The 19,323-nt window shown below is 44.9% G+C and overlaps 1 protein-coding gene across 1 annotated transcript in view; it reads right to left on the bottom strand.

Annotated features, from left to right (window-relative positions):
• Positions 1-19,323, bottom strand: part of LOC116759524 (solute carrier family 23 member 1-like) — a 45,106-nt gene that overhangs the window by 7,876 nt on the left and 17,907 nt on the right. The window contains exons 4-8 of the mRNA XM_032643385.1: positions 16,820-16,979; positions 8,749-8,930; positions 7,703-7,823; positions 6,450-6,606; positions 5,367-5,620 (exon numbers count right to left, since the gene is read on the bottom strand). Of these exons, the coding sequence (XP_032499276.1) occupies positions 5,367-5,620; positions 6,450-6,606; positions 7,703-7,823; positions 8,749-8,930; positions 16,820-16,979 (874 nt within the window). The remainder of the gene's footprint in view (positions 1-5,366; positions 5,621-6,449; positions 6,607-7,702; positions 7,824-8,748; positions 8,931-16,819; positions 16,980-19,323) is intronic.

Genomic DNA, 19,323 nt, shown 5'->3' with positions numbered 1-19,323 from the left:
ATGGAATATTATTCAGCCTTAAAAAGGAAATAAATTCTGACACCTGCACAACATGGATAAAACTTGGACATTAAGTGAAATAAGCCACCCACAAAAAGACAAATACTGTATGAGTCCACTTATATAAGGTACCTAGAGCAGTCAAATTCATAGAGACAGAAAGTAGAATGGTGGTTGCTAGGGGCTGGGAGAGGGGGGAATATGGAGTTGTTGTTCAATTGGTACAGATTTCAGTTTTGCAAGAGAAAAGAGTTCTGAAGATTGGTTGCACAACAATTTGGATGTACTTAACTCTGCTGAACTATACATTTAGAAATGGTTAAGAGGCTAAATTTATGTTACATGTATTTTACTACAATTAAAAATAACAAATCCAAAGACAAAGGAGACTCAGTAGAGTTGTGTCAAGCAGGGTAGTGACATGATGTGATTTACATTTCAAAAAGTTCCCTCTAGGAACCCTCCTACACTGTTGGTGGGAATGTAAATTGGTGCAGCTACTATGGAAAACAATATGGAGGTTTCTCAAAAAACTGAAAATAGAGTTGACATACGATCCAGCAATCCCACTCCTAGGCATATATCTGCACAAAACTCTAATTTGAAAAGATACATGCACCCTTATGTTCACAGCAGCACTATTCACAATAGCCAAGACATGGAAACAATCTAAATGTCCATTAACAGATGAATGGATAAAGATGTGGTGTGTGTATACAATGGAATATTACTCAGCCATTAAAAAGGGTAGTGTTATTTGCAACAACATGGATGGACCTAGAGGTTATCATACTAAGTGAAATAAGTCAGACAGAGAAAGACAAATACCCTGTGATATCACTTATATGTGGAATCTAAAATAGGACACAAATGAACTTATCTACCAAAGAGAAACAGACTCACAGACATAGAGAACAGACTTGTGGTTGCCAAGGGGGAGCAGGTGTGGGGGAGGGATGGATTGGGAGTTTGGGATTAGCAGATGCAAACGATTACATATAGAATGGATAAACAACAAGGTCCTACTGTATAACACAGGGAACTATATTCAACATCCTGTGGTAAACCATAATGGAAAAGAATATGAAAAATAATGTTATATAAAACTGAATCACTTTGCTGTATAGCAGAAACTAGCACAACATTGTAAATCAACTATACTTCAATCAAATAAGTTTTTTTAAAAGTTCCCTCTATAAGTCACTTCATTATTATTAATTGATATATTTTCTCAATTAGGACAAATTAGATTTTCTCAACAAGCAATTATCATGGATTATGTGTAAACTATGATTCCTTCTTCATCTACTGGAGGTTTATTAAGATACAAAACAGAGACAAGGCTCCTCCCCATGGTATTATACAGCATTAACTGGTCCAAAGTCAAGGATCAGTTGTGCTAGAGTCACTACTAATTGCTATCACCTGGTTTGCATAGGGTTTCTCGAGCAGCTAGGAGTTTGGGAATGCTAAAGAAGTACGTTTCACCCGCTTAGAGCAGCTATTAGATCTGGAAATAAAAAGTTTCTACAAAGGTTAAAAAAAAAAAACCACTATGCTGTGAAGATTATGGGCTCTGGTCCACATCCCATCCCAGTACCAGGCACACACAGCTGTCACACGCTGGACAGTAATGATTGTTGTGCCAGTCAAGGGTTGTATCTAGGGTTTGAGTGACAGCTACCAGTGAGACCAAAATGACCTCTGACCTCGAAGCATTCAGCCTCATCCTCAAAAGCTGGAGTTGTGCTGCAAATGTCTGAATATCCCATCATAAGTCTATTATCAATGAATGTGTTTAGGTAGTTCTTGGACCTCTTCTCATGCATTTGTTTCTACTCCCAGTCCTTAAAAGATACTCTATGTGACAGACTCTAGGTCTATCCACCTCATTACAAATAGCTCAATTTCGTTTCTTTTTATGGCTGAGTAATATTCCATTGTATATATGTGCCACATCTTCTTTATCCATTCATCCGATGATGGACACTTAGGTTGTTTCCATGTCCTGGCTATTGTAAATAGAGCTGCAATGAACATTTTGGTACATGACTCTTTTTGAATTATGGTTTTCTCAGGGTATATGCCCAGTAGTGGGATTGCTGGGTCATATGGTAGTTCTATTTGTAGTTTTTTAAGGAACCTCCATACTAGTCTCCATAGTGGCTGAGGTGGATAGACCTAGAGTCTGTCATACAGAGTGAAGTAAGTCAGAAAGAGAAAGACAAATACTGTATGTTAACACATATATATGGAATTTAAGGGAAAAAATGTCATGAAAAACCTAGGGGTAAGACAGGAATAAAGACACAGACCTACTAGAGAATGGACTTGAGGATATGGGGAGGGGGAAGGGTAAGCTGTGACAAAGTGAGAGAGGCATGGATATATATACACTACCAAACGTAAGGTAGATAGCTAGTGGGAAGCAGCCGCATAGCACAGGGAGATCCGCTCGGTGCTTTGTGACTGCCTGGAGGGGTGGGATAGAGAGGGTGGGAGGGAGGGAGACGCAAGAGGGAAGAGATATGGGGACATATGTATATGTATAACTGATTCACTTTAAAGCAGAAACTAACACACCATTGTAAAGCAATTATACTCCAATAAAGATGTAAAAAAAGAATACAGATCTTGCAATAGGGAAGAGATATGGGGACATATGTATATGTATAACTGATTCACTTTGTTATAAAGCAGAAACTAACACACCATTGTAAGGCAATTATACGCTAATAAAGATGTTAAAAAAAATAAAATAGAAAAAGGATACTCTAGTGTAGTTTCAGTTTTGCAAGATGAAAAAGTTCTGGAGATCAGCTGCACAGCAATGTGAATACACTGAATGCTACTGAACTGTACACAAAAATAATTAAGATGGCAGATTTTCTGTTATGTGTCTTTTACCACAATTTAAGCATTTTTTTAAGATACTCTAGTGTCAACAACTTGAAGTCCATTAATGCAGCAATAAAGTAGCAGATTCGGCCTTTGCTTATTTTTCTTTCCAGTTTAAGAGCTAATTTATTTAACTGTCTTCATTGGAAGGCAAGTGATAGGAATTAACCACATCAAAATAACTTCTTTTGTTTACAACCCTAGCAATGAACCGTGCCTTTGTGGGAACAAAGGCATGCTTCTAAGCACAATAGATCAACTTGTCAGGTTCAACCAATACCCTTTGGATGTAATAATGGTCTCATAAAGATGGCAGGTCACCCCCAATCCTACTACCACAGAATTTATCATGCAGCCCTGGGCATCTTTTGGTCTCAGGATTCACATCTGGGCTGGGAGCCATGACACCCTAGAAAAGTGATGGGAGATCTTTGGCCTTCAGCCTGATTTCTCCGGACTGACCAGGGGAGAACCAAGAATAGGTCAGAGCCCATGAATGCAGATGCAACACGGGGCCACAAGGGGGAGGTGTGAGTCCAAACCAGAGTTAATGGGTCTGCTGGATTTGTAGCCTGTTTGGTGTCTGTGTATCTTTTCTTGCCTGCTCTTTCCCTCTCCTGTAAAGGGTCTTAATTTAGAAATGATACATCAAAAAATTTTTTGTTCTGTTTATTGAATATAATTTTCTGTTCTGCGTGAGATATCTTCCCTTCAGCAAGAAAAATATTTGCTGCTTTATACTTACACAGGCCATTCCCACATTTCTGTGTGGGCCAGTGGCCCTCACGTGGAAAAATGTTCCTCTCACTTGCACCGAAGGTCTTGAAACTTTGGGGAAATGTCAAAGAGTCCACAGTGTCCAAGCACATAGAACTTGCCGTAGGGTTGGGTGCTGGCTCTGCTGTTTGCTTACAGATTTTAACTCTCACTATGGGCCAGAGGCCATGCAGGGTACAGAGGTAGATAGGTCCAAGGGAGCTATCAGAAAATACAGGGTGGGGATGTGGGTGGAGGAAAGTGAGTACTTTCCAAAGCTCACTTCACTTGTGCTGGGAAACAGTGTACCTATGCACTGAAGCATACAGGAAAGCAACATCGTAATAATATTCTTTTCTAAGTCACCTTAGAAAGCACCATCTTGGGGACTTCCCTGGTGGCGCAGTGGTTAAGAATCCACCTGCCAATGCAGGGGACACGAGTTCCATCCCTGGTCTGGGAAGATCCCACATGCCACGGAGCAACTAAGCCCGTGCGCCACAACTACTGAGCCTGCGCTCTAGAGCCCGTGAGCCACAACTACTGAAGCCTGCGTGCCTAGAGCCCGTGCTCCGCAAGGAGAAGCCACCGCAATGAGAAGCCCGCGCAGCGCAATGAAGAGTAGCCCCTGCTCGCCGCAACTAGAGAAAGCCCACATGCAGCAACAAAGACCCAATGCAGCCAAAAAATAATAGTAAGAAGAAGAAAGCACCATCTTGAAGAATTCTTGCTGACCTTATGAGGCTTTCCTGTGGAAAATGGGAGGCTGGAAGAGATTTTAAGCAGGGACTAATTTAATTGGGTTCTAGAAAGATCCTTGGGCAGCCATGTGGTAGCTAGATTAGAGATGGGCAAGATCCTGGCAAGAGACAGTTAGGGATACTGCCATGTCCAGGTGGGAGATGATAAAGCTGTGATACTGGGAATGGAGACAAGAGGACAGGAGGGCAGCACGCATGCTGAGAAAACAGAATCCACTGTGAGAAGCACACAACAGAGAGAAGTTAAGGATGACTGGGTGAATTCATGAAGACAAGGTTTACGGGAGAAGTAAGGATGGGGGCATGGACTCAGCATAATAGAGGCCATTCTGAGTGTGAGGTACCCTTGGGACATTCAGGTGGAGGTGACCACAACCAAGAAGGTCAGGTATAGTAAGCAAAATAAAGGCTCCTCAAAGATGTCCATGCCCAAACCTGTGAATACGTTACCTTAATGGCAAAAGGACTTTGCAATGTGATTAAGGATTTTGAGATGGACGGAGTAGCCTGAGTTATCCAGGTGGGCCCAGCCTAATTACATGCATCCTTATGAGCAGGTAATCTTTCCCAGCTGTGGTCAAAGGGAGATGTGACTAAGGAAGAAAGGTCAGAGAGACGCCACGTTGCTGGCTTTAAAGATGGAGGAAAGGGGCCATAGCCAAGGAATGTGGGCAGCCTCTAGATGACGGAAAAAGCAAGAAAATGGATTCTCCCCTGTAACCTCCAGAAAGGAACACGGCCCTGCCAATCCCTTTACTGTAGCCCTGTGAGACCCGCACTGGAGTTCTGACTTCTAGATCAGTAAAATAATACGTCTGGGTTGCCGGAAGCCATCAAGTTTGTGATAATTTGTTGCAGCAGCAATAAGAGGCTAAGACACTGACGACAGATTCAGGTACTCAGGCTGCCCACCCACCACCCCACCCCCGGGGCCACCGTCAGCAGCCTTACCCTGGTGATGCCCAGAGCGCCGACATTCTCGCTGTAGGAGGTGGTGCCGTTCCCCGTACCCCAGGCCCCTGCCAGCAGGCAGCCCAGGCCCTCGATGCCGATGCCTCGGTTGATGGCGTGCTTCGGAGGGGGTGGTGCCCCCACCAGGCGGGCACAGGCATAATAATCGCCTATGGACTCCACCATTGAGGAGATCACCCCCGCGACGATCCCAAAGACCCCAGCCAGGCTGATGGTGGGGAGGCCCCACTGCCCTGAAATTGCAGCGCAGAGGGAATATTCATCCGGAAGATAACAGGCTGCTGGACCCCAAATAATTCCCTTGCCAGAGGGTTCTCCGGTAGGCTTTAAAGACCAGGCAACATGTCTTCCAACCCAACAGCTGTCCTGAAGCTTTGTCTCAGACTCCAGCCCTCCCGTGCCTCCCTGAGGGTAGGTCAGAGGCCCTGACCTTGAGGTCACAGTGCACAAAAAGAACCAGAAACTGGGCCTCTTTCCGGGAGGGCCTTGAAGCCTTTTGAAGGCTTCCAGGATTCTTACTCAGGGAGGTCCTGGCTCCCCAGTCCATGAGGCCAGGACCTCCTCACCCCCACAACCGGAACGTGGTTATTCTCACACCCTGATCCAAGAACTGCAGGGAAAGGAGATGCCCTTGACCAGCAACCCAGAAATGTTCTAATTCAGTCCCAAGCCTCCCTTGTGTGGGATCCACCAGTTCCACGAGGAGACCCAAAGGTTGGCTAAGAGGTCAGGATCCCTCTGTGCTTTCCCCACCCCCAGTGGATGGGGCCTGAGCAATGTGGAGGAGGGGATGAGGCATGCGGGCCAGGAAGGAGGTAGGTCTGGGAGAGGGAACCTTTGGTCTACCACCCCCAAAGCATTCTTAGGACCACCCAAGGGTCTCCTTCCTCTCTTAGGGGTCTCATATGGACTCCGTGGGGCCTGTCCCTCCTTGCCAGATCCCTTGGAGGAGATCCTGTCCCGGCTCTACTCATTTCCCCCTCTGGTGCCTGAGCCTCACGGGCAGTCCTGGGAAGCATATGCCCCAGGCAAGATGGGCCCCAGGCGTCGGCGTCTCGTTACCTGGGTAAGGGAAGCGAAACCACGGAGCCTGGCTCAGGACGTCGCCTTTGGTGTCTGTGCGGGCCAGGTACCCGTAGGCTGCAGGTGCCAAAGGGAGGGCGTTGGTGACTGTGAGCACGAAGCACAGCAGCCACGAGATGCAGAGCGCCAGCAACACCTGCCAGAGGGAGGGAGGCGCCCTTCATACTGGGCCCCACCCCTGCACCTGCCCACACCTCCCAGAGAGGGTGGGCGAAGGAGGGAGTCGAGCAAGCTCTTTGAGATGAGGAAGTGTTGGGCTACAAACCCTTCCAGTGACAACAGGAATCCGCTGTGTCAGTGGATAATGAACACATTACAGGAATAGAGAAACTAAACTGTGGGGAGACCTTGTGTCAAGTAGAGGCAGAAATGTCTAGGAAAGTGGACACAGCCTGGGTCAGAAGGATTGCCGTCTGACTCCCTTTCTATTGCTTGCTGGTCACATGACCCTGGATCAAATTCCCTGAGCCTCAGTGTCCTCATCTGTACAATGGAATGACAACCATTGCTCTGCAGAGCCTGAGGCAGGATTTCTTAAAGTGAGGTCCTCAGATATATTGACTTTTAATCTCTGATGGTAGAACCCCTGACATCGGCACTTTTAGCAATGTCCCCAGGTGATTCTCATGCATACCGAACTTTTGAACCACTGGCCTACAGGATTGCTGAGGGATCAATGAGATCACTATGTGGAAGTAACTTTTTATAATGCAGAATGTATTTCACAGATAAATTGAACCTGAAAACACATTTGTGCGGTTGGCAATGGCACCTACTTGACAGAGTGGAGCAAATTCAACAGAGAAGGCTCTGAAAAAGGAGACACCATCATTGTCGGCAGGATCTGAATTATCCAGGAGCCAATGAGAAAGAACCTGATCTAAGCAACTTGGCCCTTAGTTTTGCACCTTTAGCGGTGAGCCTGGCTGTCTCCCCCCGTGCCACGCTATGAGGACGGCCCAGGGACACGAGAAGACTGTCCCACAGCGGTGCCCAGGGCAGCAACCTGGGGCGAGTTCTCTACTCCTGGGAGAGAAGCAATGAGGGAAGATCTGGGATGGCATTACACCAAGGCTCCCACCACGCGCGGGGCAATTAAGGGGGGCTCAGGAGGAGAGGCCGCTGCAGGTGGAGAGCATTTGACTTGGGGGCCATCTGGGAGAGCAACAGGCTGTCCCTCACTCTCCAGGTGAGTCAACTAAGAATGGCAGAGGGTGGGGAGCGCTTCTTACAGGGAAGACCTGAAACAGGTAGAACTTAGAGGTGTGACACTTCTTCTCTCTTCCGTAAACAGGCACAGGCACCGCAATGTTTTTCAGGTACTGAGAAAACAGCACGATGAGGAAGATGGTCCTGAAACAGAAACAAACCACACCCAACCTGGCAAACTTGGGCTCATCACGAGTGACGGTCCGGGAAGGCGTGCCATCATGTGTCTCTGGGACTATGGGGCAGTGGCTGTACTGGGAGGGTCCCCATCTAGGCCCTGCTCTGCAGTGTAGGCAGCATCCTGCCAGTTCTGAAAAGGTGGGCAGGCCCCTTTCAGAGGCTGCTTGCTGGTGGCTGAAGAGGAACAGTGGGCAGGGGCCTGAGAAATAAGCATGGCAGCTGCACAGATCCAGACTGAAGCCAGTGAGGCCAGAGTCAGACCACCTTCTCTCCCAGGTGGTCCTGCAGGTCCTCGCGGTCAGGCCACAACAGACAGAGTGAATGAGCGTGTCCAGGGTCATGCCCAAGCCCCTTCAAAGCTCTGTTTAAATGCTGAGGGCCTCTTTTTCTGGGAAGCCTTCCTGACACCACCCCCCACCCTCGGCAAGCTGGCTGTCACCACCCCATCCCCTGAACCAGCCGGCACACTGTGACTCTCATCACTGTCTCCTGGTGTCACAGGCACTTGGACACAAGTCTTATCCCTCTACTACGCTACAAAATGCTTGAGAGCTGGGGCCATGTCTTTGCATTCTTCCCAGGTGCTGGAGGTTTACAAATATTTGCTCAGTGAAAACCTAGGAGGCAGGGGACGAGTAGCATCAGCTGTCTGTGAACGCTACGCTAAGTATGTTTTTACCCTGCCTGTGATGAACTTACTGTCTGTGAGGACTGATAACATAAGAAATAGTAATAATACATTCTAAGTAGCCATTTCACTGCTTTTAAGGTATCGTGATGTTTGTGAAAGTATTTGTAAACCACCAGAGTTTGCCAATATCCAGGACTCACTCTTCTTACTGGGTAATCTTCCTCCAAAGACGGCCCACCTTCCCCAGAGGGTGCTTACATGGCAGCAATCCCCCAGTGGATCCCGGCGTCATTGCCCGCAGAATCGAAGAGAGGCAGGGCCACCAGGGAGATGGTCGGAGCAATGGTCAAGGGGCCGATGAAGCGCATGAGGAAGCCAATGAGGCCTGAGAAGCCCACCAGCATCTGGACACAGGAAGCAACCATGATGGCTCCCTGCAGCTGAAGAGGAAGCACGGGACTCAGCACCTGGGAGCCTGTGGCGGGGCCACCCAGATTGGTGGTACCTTCAGAGGCAGTGCAGGGGCAAAGCTGGACCCCAGAGGAACTGAGGGAAGGTGAGCTCGGACCTCACTCCTCTCTCCAGTCCTCTATCTCCAACTGTCTGTTGGACATTTTCACCTAATGTGAAGTTTTTCAGGAAGTAGATTTCAGGGTTATCTATTGATCACAGTGATAATGTGATGACTCGTAATACTGGCATCACCCACTTATGTAGTGAACATCTTGCTGATTTATTTGTCTCTGTTTTCCTACTTCCTGTTGCAGAGGTTGGCAAAGGTTTTCTGTACAGGATCAGAGAGTGAATAGCTGAGGCTCTGTGGACCGTGCAGGCTCAGCTGAAACTTTTCCAGGCAAGATGGAAACAAATGAGCTTGACTGTGTTCTAATAAAACTCCACTGATAGGCACTGAAATTTGAATTTCCTACAATTTTGACATGTCATAAAATATTATTCTTGGATTTCGTACAATTTTGACATGTCATAAAATATTATTCTTGAATTTCGTACACTTTTGACATGTCATAAAATATCATTCTTCTTTTGATTCTTTTTCAACCATTTAAAATATAAAACCGTTTTTAGCTTGCGGGCTATAAACAAACAAACAAACAAACAGAAAACAGGCAACTAGCCAGATTTGGCTCACGGCTTGTAGTTTGCCAACCCCTGATCTATTGGACTGATTGAGTTTTACTTTACTTCTCCTTTTCTACTTTGCTAATATGGATGTTATTCATGTTACCCCTGAAAATGTTCCTTGCTTTGAAGTCTGCTCTTCTGAAAAGAAAGAAGTCTGACTCCTGCTTTCCTTTGATCAGTGTTAACGTGGTATATTCTTCTCCATCCATTTACTTTTAATCTACATGTGTCTTTATATTTAAAGCCGGTTTCTTCTGGACAACATACAGTTGGGTCTTGTGTTTTGATCCACTCTGACAATCTCTGTGCCTTTAGACCAATGACGTTCAAAGTGATTATTGATATAGTTGGATTAATATCCACCATAACCATTACTATTTTCTATTTGTTGCCCTTGTTCTTCATTTCTGTTTTTGTCTTCTACTGGTTTTCTTCTTTTTGTGGTTTTAACTGAGCTTTTTTTCCCCCTTTCCTTTCTTAGCATAACCATTATCCTTTTTTTTTTCCTTTAGAGTTTGCAATGTACATTTACAGCTAATCCAAGTCCACCCCCCTTTTTTTTCTTGTCACACCACATGGCTTGCGGATCTTAGTTCCCCAACCAGGGATCAAACCCACGGCCTTGGCAGTAAAAGCGCAGTCCTAACCACTGGACCACCCAGGAATTCTCCCAAGTTCACTTTCAAATAACACTATACCACATCATGAGTGGCGTGAGTACTTTATAGTAACAAAGCAATCCTAATTTCTCCGACCTAGCCTTTTTATCATTGCTGTCATTCATTTCACGTATACATAAGCATACGCAAGGATATAAAAAATTTAAAACCACCATAATACTGGAAGGTGAAGTTTAAGTTGGTCTAATGTGTTGAAAACTGAGCTTGCTATCTCTTCCCAGAGCTTTCTACATTTTCTGCTACCACCACTTTCTAAAAATATAATCATTACTTACTTGTCCTCTTTATTACTTCTTATCTCCCAGAAAGTAATGACACCCCTATTGGTCCTATATTTGCCTCACTTTCATTTGTGGCTAGTATCGTGATGTAGAGTTGGACTGCTAACCATTGGTGGCTTCAAGCCTTGAGATGTGTGTGAACAAATTTAACTTAGTGAAACATGGAAACTCTACCTTAAATTCCAATAGGCTGGCCCAGTGAATTAAACCAATCCATCAATTAATAAAAGAAGATTGAAACTTGAAAGAACTTTCCCTTGTTTACAGCACTGGTGAAAAACACTGGACCAGCAGATGGAGCTAAAATACCACAAATAAGACTCTGGGTTTTTACTCACTGTTGGACACTTGAAGGCAATGTGGGAAAAAAATAGTGGAGGCTACAGTCTTAGATCTGGGCAAGAGAACTCCCACCCTGGGGCCTGTGCTTTAGAGCAGGGGTTGGCAAACTTTTTCTGTAAAAAGCCAGATAGTTAACATTTTAGGTTTTGTGGGCCACATATAGTTTCTGTCACATATTCTTTTTTAAATTTTAAACAACTTTTTAAAATGTAAAAACCATTCTTAATTGGTGGGCAGTAAAAAACAGATTACAGGCTGGATTTGGTCCAAGAGCGATAGTTTACTGACTCCTGCTTTAGAGGACTCACAAACACAAAAATAAATGGTAAATGTCTTTTAAAAACATGGTTGTGTCTGTAACTTGGGATCCTGTGCTCAGTGCAGGCACAGCATGACCTGAACATCCCTAAACATCCTCTCTCACTACTAACACTGTGTCCTCAAAACACAAAGTAACTGCTTCAGACCACTGCAGTGTTGAGGCAGACAGGTCATGAGAACACAGGAAGAATTCAAGCAGCAGAGTGCTTAGGTAGGAGAAGAGACGAATTAACTTGTCAGATCTTTCCTCTTGGATAGCACGAAGGCAAGAGATTCCTGCACAAAAAATTATAGTTCTCAGTAGGTCTAAGTGGAAGGGAAATCCTGCCCCTGGCATCTAGCAGAGCAGGGTAAGGAAACTGATGAAATAAAACTTATATTTTAAGGCAGGGCAAGTAAAAAAATTACACATAAAGTTCTCTGTGTGTTTGTTTGGGCCTCCTCCCTCCCTAATGTGCAGTGTGAACCTGCATTACACATTAACCAGAGCTCCTCAAAGATAAGGGGCCTGCTCAACCGTAAAGATCAATTGTTTTTCTTTCTTCTGATGCTAGCAATGTAATTTCTTAAAAGAACAGCGTTCCCTCCCAGCTCTGTAGGGGGTCATGGTGACTGGCTGCTCACTTTGTACCTGCTTATCTGGACAATGTATCCTTGGTGGACTTTATGTAAAGTACCAGTGTGTCATTTTGATGTTCGATCCTTTGTCTCAAAAATGTATATGACTGTGCCTTCAACTTCTAACAGGTGGAAGGGTTCCCAGGGCTTCCTGAGGATCTGCTTCCCGGGTTTATAATCCTCAGCTTGGCTCGAATAAAATTCCAATTTTTTCTTCTTAACTTGATAGTTAATTAAATTTTCGCTGACAAAATCCACTTCTTATTCTTTGCTTAGTTTTAATTTGGATTTACGAAAGCCAAGTATTGGCTCCCTGGGGGACAGCAGAAACAAGACCCCCCAAAACCTCAGACCACATGTATTTTGTGATTCATGTTATCGATGATATAATAAAACTAGGCTGCACTGAAGAAGAAATACATCCTGCTTTGGAAAAGGTGGTACAACACACAGCATTTGAAGACTGGCCAACGGACCTGGCAAAAATCCAGGGCCCGCCCGCTTGACAAATGAAATCCTTAGGTATATCTTGGTCTGGAACTACATGGAAAAGCTCTTTAAACATTAAAAACCTCTGTTAACTCTGGGTCCACCTTGAGAAAAAAAGGAAGCACAAGAACTTGATAGGTCATTGAAGTACATCCACATGTGGGTGCACTGTTGGACTGTATACCAGAGCACGGCCACATGCAGAAAGGCTGTTTTTGAAAGGGAAGAACAGCAGAAGGTTCTGGCTGAAATTCACAAGTTATGGCTCAGACTGGTCTCAGAGTGGTGTCCTGACCACCACAGTGCTCCTGAGATATCAGAAGCATCAGTGGTTCTGTCCATGCTGAATGAGGACTGACCCTGGCAGATGCCTGGCGCTTCAGCTCTGCGTGGGGCATTTGGTGTGGAGGCGGCCCAGAGCAGCCACTCAACTACTCTCCCTCTGAAGGACCATTCCTAACTCGTCTGCTACTGGGCACTATTTGGAATTAGAGCACTACTGAATGGCACCAAATAACTCCAAGATCAGAGATCCCAATGGTATCTTGAGTGATGTCAGAAAGACATTCAAATAAGGCAGGGGATCATCAACAGAATGTGCTAATTAAAGGGAAATCGTTATATTCAGGAAAAGAAAAGGCAGTTACACAAGGAGGCGTTCATAGGATCCATGAGTAAGTGACAGTCCCCCTCCCCTGGGTGGACACTACCTCACGAGATAATCTATCTCTAACAACAGAGACTTGGATCCCACTATGTGGATCTTTGAATTCAAAAAGCACTGCTTGGGGGGGACTTCCCTGGTGGCACAGTGGTTAAGAATCCGCCTGCCAATGCAGGGGACACGGGTTCAAGCCCTGGTCTGGGAAGATCCCACGTGCCGTGGAGCAACTAAGCCCGTGCGCCACAACTACTAAGCCTGCGTTCTAGAGCCCATGAGCCACAACTACTAAGCCCACATGCCAAACTACTGAAGCCCATGCACCTACAGCCTGTGCTCCACAACAAGAGAAGTCACGGCAATGAGAAGCCTGCGCACCACAACGAAGGGTAGCCCCTGCTCACCGCAACCAGAGAAAGCCTGCCTGTAGCAACGAAGACCCAATGCAGCCTTAAATAAATAAATAAATTGATTAAAAAAAAAAAAAAGCACTGCTTGGAGTCTTGCTAAAGGCTGCTCACCCACCTGAGAAAGACTGAGACTGAAAGAATGTAACATTGCAACAGAAGGATCTTGATGGAGGAAGGAAGGCAAGTCTAAGTCCAGCCAAAGGACCAAGCTGTGTGTGATGTGACTGACAGTACACACATAAACCCCCCGAGTCATCCCTTTAGAATTATATAGCTTCTCGGGCTGTGGCCAATGGACTAGCAGTTTGGTCTGGCAAGGGGATCATAGAGGCTCTACTGAAATTTCACCTTTTATGGGACAGGACTTTATAGTCAAATCTCAAATACTGGTGGTTCACGTAGATGCCCCTATGTCTTAAAAAGAGGAGGGAAGTATGATTTTGAATGTAGTCATTAGGGCCCACAAGATGACACCTCGGGCCACAAGCCATGCATATGCGGGCTCACAAACTACATAATCTCCATCTCTCTCTGAAGTCACTTGCGTTGCCCAGGATGATCCAGATTGTCAACAGGTGCCAACAGATGGGCACAGGTGCCTCTGGTGGGAGAATTTGAGGATAAATGGCCCACCACAGAACTGACAGGCTGCCTGTACTGGACAGTCCACAGAGCATGGGAGGTTTTAACACTTTTTTAAACTGGTATGGACAGTGTTTCTGGTTTGAGCTTTGCCTATCCTGCCACTGAAGCCCTGGCGCAGGCTACAATAAAGAGACTAGCAACCCAGATTGCCCACCAGCATGAAGATCAACTTATGTATCAAACAGCTCAAGGATCACTTTTCACAGCATGAACAAGACAGGAATGGACCAAGAAATACAGTATCAAGTGATCTTTTCATATTTCATGTCACTTTCCAAAAGCAGTGAAATTATTGCAAAATTAGAATGTGTGCTTGAAGCAATAAAATGTGGGCGACAAAGGCACGAAGGGCAGGCTTTGCAGGGTAGGATACTGTAAGATCAAGCTACAAGTGGGGCACCAAACTGAGTCACTAGTGGAGCAGTTTGTAAAGGACAGATTGGGAAATGAGAAGGTAAAGAAACCCTGTTTTCCCAGGACTAGGGATTTGGTTGTGTTCCCTAAGATAGGAATAATAAGAATCTATTTAATTTGACTTGTTGGAATTCTGATGGTATTTATGGGCTGGATTGGCAAGTCTGGTGTTTTTCAGGATGCATCCTACCCAGTGGAGGGGCTACAGTGACAATATACTTATTAAATCATTTGAAAGTACCTTGGGGAAGGACACACAAGGAGGGTTTAACAGTGTTACCTTTCCTGCCCACTATTTAAAGGCTAGCGGAGAAGGACTCAGCACCTCCTCTTCCAACAGGAGCAAGGAAATGGGTTAAGAAAGGCTCACAGTGGGCAGAAAGAAAGATGGCGGCAGGAAGAACTGGAGTTACCAAATTATGGTATTGAATAATGCTACTTTTGCCCGTTGCATTTAAAATGTTGGAAATAAGAAAATGATTTCTTAGCCATATTTCTAGATACGTCTTCAATCTGGAATGAGGGATGCTGGCATCACAGTTGATTCTACCAAACTGAAACACATCTAATAAAACTAGACCCAGAGCATACTGTGCTGAACTGGATGGACAATGAGGAATGAACACTGTGAAAGTAGCCAAAGCTACTATGATGCTGGCATATTTAGGGCACGGTCTGCTGTTTGAACTTTAAAATGGGTCATGGACTAATTCATAGGTCATTTACATGATACTCAATGAAATGGAAGTCATGGAAATAATGATAAATAACGAAGTCCATATTGGGATATTGACCTCTAGTCACCAGCTAATGTGGTAAGTAAGCATAGGAGCAAAAATGACCCCAGGTGGTCAAATAGACCTACCAGATGAGGACAGACATTTATAGTGAACTCTAAATCATTCAATAACATCATAAAAGAATGACACAAGTTTACCATCATACACTGACCAGAGCAGCTAAAATGAAAAAGAGACAATGTTGGTGAGAATTTGGAGTAACTGGAACTCACACACGCTGCTGGTGGGAGTGTAAATTGGAACATACACTTTGCAAATGTATTTGCTAGTGTTTACTTAAGTTGAACATATACATAATATACAGTGATGGTGAATTTTATGTGTCAACTTGACTGGGCTGAGGGATGCCCAGATAGCTGACAAAACATTTTTTCTGAGTGTGTCTGTGAGGATGTTTCCAGAAGAGGTTAGCATTTGAATTGGTGTGAACTGAATGAAGCAGACGGCGCTACCCAATGTGGGTGAGTGCCATCCAATCCTTTGAGGGCCTCACATAACCAAAAAGCAGAAGAGCTAATTTGCTCTGCTTGAGCTGAGTCATCCACCTTCTCCTGCCCCCAGACATCAGCACTCCTGGCTCTCAGGTATTTGGAATCAGTTTAGGACTTACACCATTGTCCTTCTGCCCCAGCCCTCACCCCCACTGGAGTGTTTTGTCAATTGTACTCCTTCTCATGGGTCAACTCTGGGTAAGAATAGGAATCTTGTTACCATGTTTCCTCTGTCTTCCCTCTTTCTTTGTCTTTCATATACAGCGGATGTGACCCTTATTGCAGCCATGAGGCTGTGAGGATGCTGAACATGGCCTGGGTGGGGTGCAGGATGGACCCTGGCTGGGCTAAGGCTTCCTAGCTTAACTCCTAAGGATATCTAGGGAACAAACTCTGCTCTAGGTCCATAGCCCTGAGTTCAGGAATGTCCTTGGTCCAGTTCTAGTGAGTTAGTGCTGAAGACATTAAGCGAAAGTTGGATTCATGCCTGAGCAAACTACCTTGTATTGGAAACCCAGTACCATACAGTGCTTGTGTGACTGCCCCTGCTCCAGAGGAGGTGGTCCTTAGCCTCACTCCAGGCCTACATATTTAAGGTCAAGCTGGGAGGAAGCTGGTTGGGCTTCCTAGAAATCTCAAGTGACCTTCACTCTCTCATACAGTACCCCACCCATGGGCCGTCCTTGACCCCTCACCTAGGAGGTCAGGTGAGGATGTTGGGGTCTGGAAGCCAGCAGGTCTACTGTCCCTGAGGGTATGGGTATGCTCTCTGCCAAGAATCCTGTGTGCTGGCTTCCTTATCTATCGTTTAGATAAGCCAACCTGGAGCATGGCCAAACTTCAGAGCCTGCTTCAAGGCCACTAGTTTCTTTCCCTGGATGATAAAACTGAATTAAGCAAGGGCCAAGTATCTTAAAGCCTGGAATCTTGCTCAGCAATGAGTTGAACAATGAATGTTGAACAAATGAATCAACTCAGGAGCCCCTGTTGAGGACCACTCCATTGCTCTCACCCCATCCCCCTCACCCCAATACCTCTCGGATCCTCTTCTGCCATTCCTCAGTGAATTCAGGGGAGCTGGTGTTCACCAGGCTGGCATTGAGTGTCCACACGGGGCACTTCCAGGTGGGAAGGGACAGCATGGCCAGGGAGGGTGCCAGAAAAGCAAATGTTCCTCCCTGGAGAATGGGCAGCCTGGAGGAGGGGAAAGGAGAGAGTTACCAATCAGCTCTTTAAGCGCTGGTCTGTCACTGGCCCCAGTGGAGGCCTTTTAATCCCAAGTCCTACCTTGGTTTCAAGGCGACACATGACCCCTGCAGTTCTCAGTTTACAGGGAACTCCTGCCAAGCTCCAAGTCAGACCCATGAACCCTGCCAGACTTTGGACGGGTAGGAGAGGTGGAGAGGGGAAGCAAGCAGACCTAACCCCAGTCCTGGAGATACAAGCCCAGGAGCAGCAGAGAGTCAGGTGCTGGGAAACGATTTGGGGGTAGCACAGAGCTCAGGGAACATGTTGAGTGGGTGCCATTGTCTTCCTCAGTCCCAGAGAATCCTCCCCAGACCCCAGGATCAAAGCACAGCTCACACATGTGGAGTCCCACCCACTGACAAGAGATGCACAGCCTAGAATCTGGGCGGCCAGATTCCTTTGCCTCTTCAGAAATGAACAGCAATCCCAGACCTCTACCTTCAGGCTCCTTTTATCACCTGGACTGAACAGGCTTGAGGTCAATTATCAGGGCGTATCCCCCACCCACAGTCTTTCTCCCTCCTCGTTGGTGTCTCACTCTGGCCTCTGTGAGAACTTCTAGCAGAACTTCTAGCCCATCTGACTTGTCTCCCTTCAAGGTGAATGTAGCCTGATAAGTCAACCTCCAATAACCCTCTCTTACTAGAAGGTCAGAAGCTATCAAGGCTCACCTAGTCTCTTTGCCCTGCATATTAGAATTTGGGGCGGCGGGTGGAAAAAAGGGATGTCAGCCTCGTGCTTGCATTTGTCACTATAGCACACCCAGTTTAGGTACTTTTTCTTAACAATACTAGAAGGCTATTTTTGAACTCAGGATTCCATGAAGACAGCTTAAAGGGTTATTTCTGAGAAAGACTGAACACATTTTACTTAATGAAAATATAAAGTTTTGCTGCCTAAGTGGCCTTTGTCCTGGCTGAACGTAGGAATCAGCAATGCCCGGGCATCACCCTCAGATGAGTTAGTGGGCTTGTCAAGAGGGTGCAGCCAGGCATGGGGAGGGCTTAAAGCTCCAGGTGATTCTAATGTCAACCAGGGCTGAGAACAAGTAATCTAGATTCATAAATCTAGACCCATAAGCTTCCAAAACAGATTGGAATATATGGCACACACAGGGCAGGAACATATGGGTGGTGGAATGGATATGCGTGAATAATGTTTTTAATTAAGAAATTATGGGGGGGAGATAAATCAGGAGTTTGGAATTAACATGTACACACTAATATACATAAAATAGGTAAACAACACGGACCTACTGTATAGCACTAGCACAGGGAACTATACTCAATATCTTATAATAACCTATAATGGAAAAGAATCTGAAAAAGTATATATGTATATATCTACACATACATATATATATATATATATATTTGTATAACCGAATCACTTTGCTGTACACTTGAAACTAACACAACATTGTAAATTAACTATACTTCAATTAAAATGCATAGAAATTATGAAGCTAAGTATCTTGACAGAGAAGGGAAACATGCTATACTTTTATCACTGCAAAACCCTTTTGAGCTTTTAAAATGAACATAGAAATCTTTGCATATCATATGTACAGAGTATATAATACAAGAATTGTGTTTTAATTTTTTGCTGTAATCCCATATGCACATTTCATTCATTCAACAAATATTTACTGAGGACCTGCTCTGTGAGACGCACTGATTGCCAGGTATTGGGGATAAAAATGGTGACTGAGACAAAACACCACTTATATTCTAGTTACACATTTCTCTGTTAGCCCTTGTACTAACAAACTAATCATTTACAGTAACTGACTCTCAGGGGTTCTTTAAACACCTTATGACTCTGCTTAAAAGCACTCCACCATTACTATGCCACCATTGCCGCAGCCATTTCAGTATTACTGGGTTCCATGAGGTCAGGGATGATTATTTTTCTTTTCCATCTCTCCAGCACTGAGCCTAGTGCTGCAAAAACCTATGAATATTGGGTTTTCTCATTTTATTTTATTTTATTTTTTTAGTTTAACAGGTATATAATGAAACTCTAACAAATGTTAATTTGCATTTCATTAAGTCATAAAAGATGTGCACTCATTCGTGTGATTTTATATGTTTTTCCTTGTCTATAAACTGTCTACTCGTTACACAGAACTTAGATACTGTCAAAATATATTTATAACAATTTTTATGATGGTGAGCTTTATGTTTGTTGAAAAAAATGTTTTTTGTTAGTATATGCAGGAATTCATCCCCAACTTAGAACTTCTTTAAGGGAGCACTTCAAAATTTCCAAGCAGTTCAGCACTTTTCTA

This window comes from Phocoena sinus, chromosome 9, assembly GCF_008692025.1.
Source record: "Phocoena sinus isolate mPhoSin1 chromosome 9, mPhoSin1.pri, whole genome shotgun sequence".
In the NCBI taxonomy this organism is placed as follows: domain Eukaryota; kingdom Metazoa; phylum Chordata; class Mammalia; order Artiodactyla; family Phocoenidae; genus Phocoena; species Phocoena sinus.
This window is presented reverse-complemented; position numbering and strand designations above follow the sequence as displayed.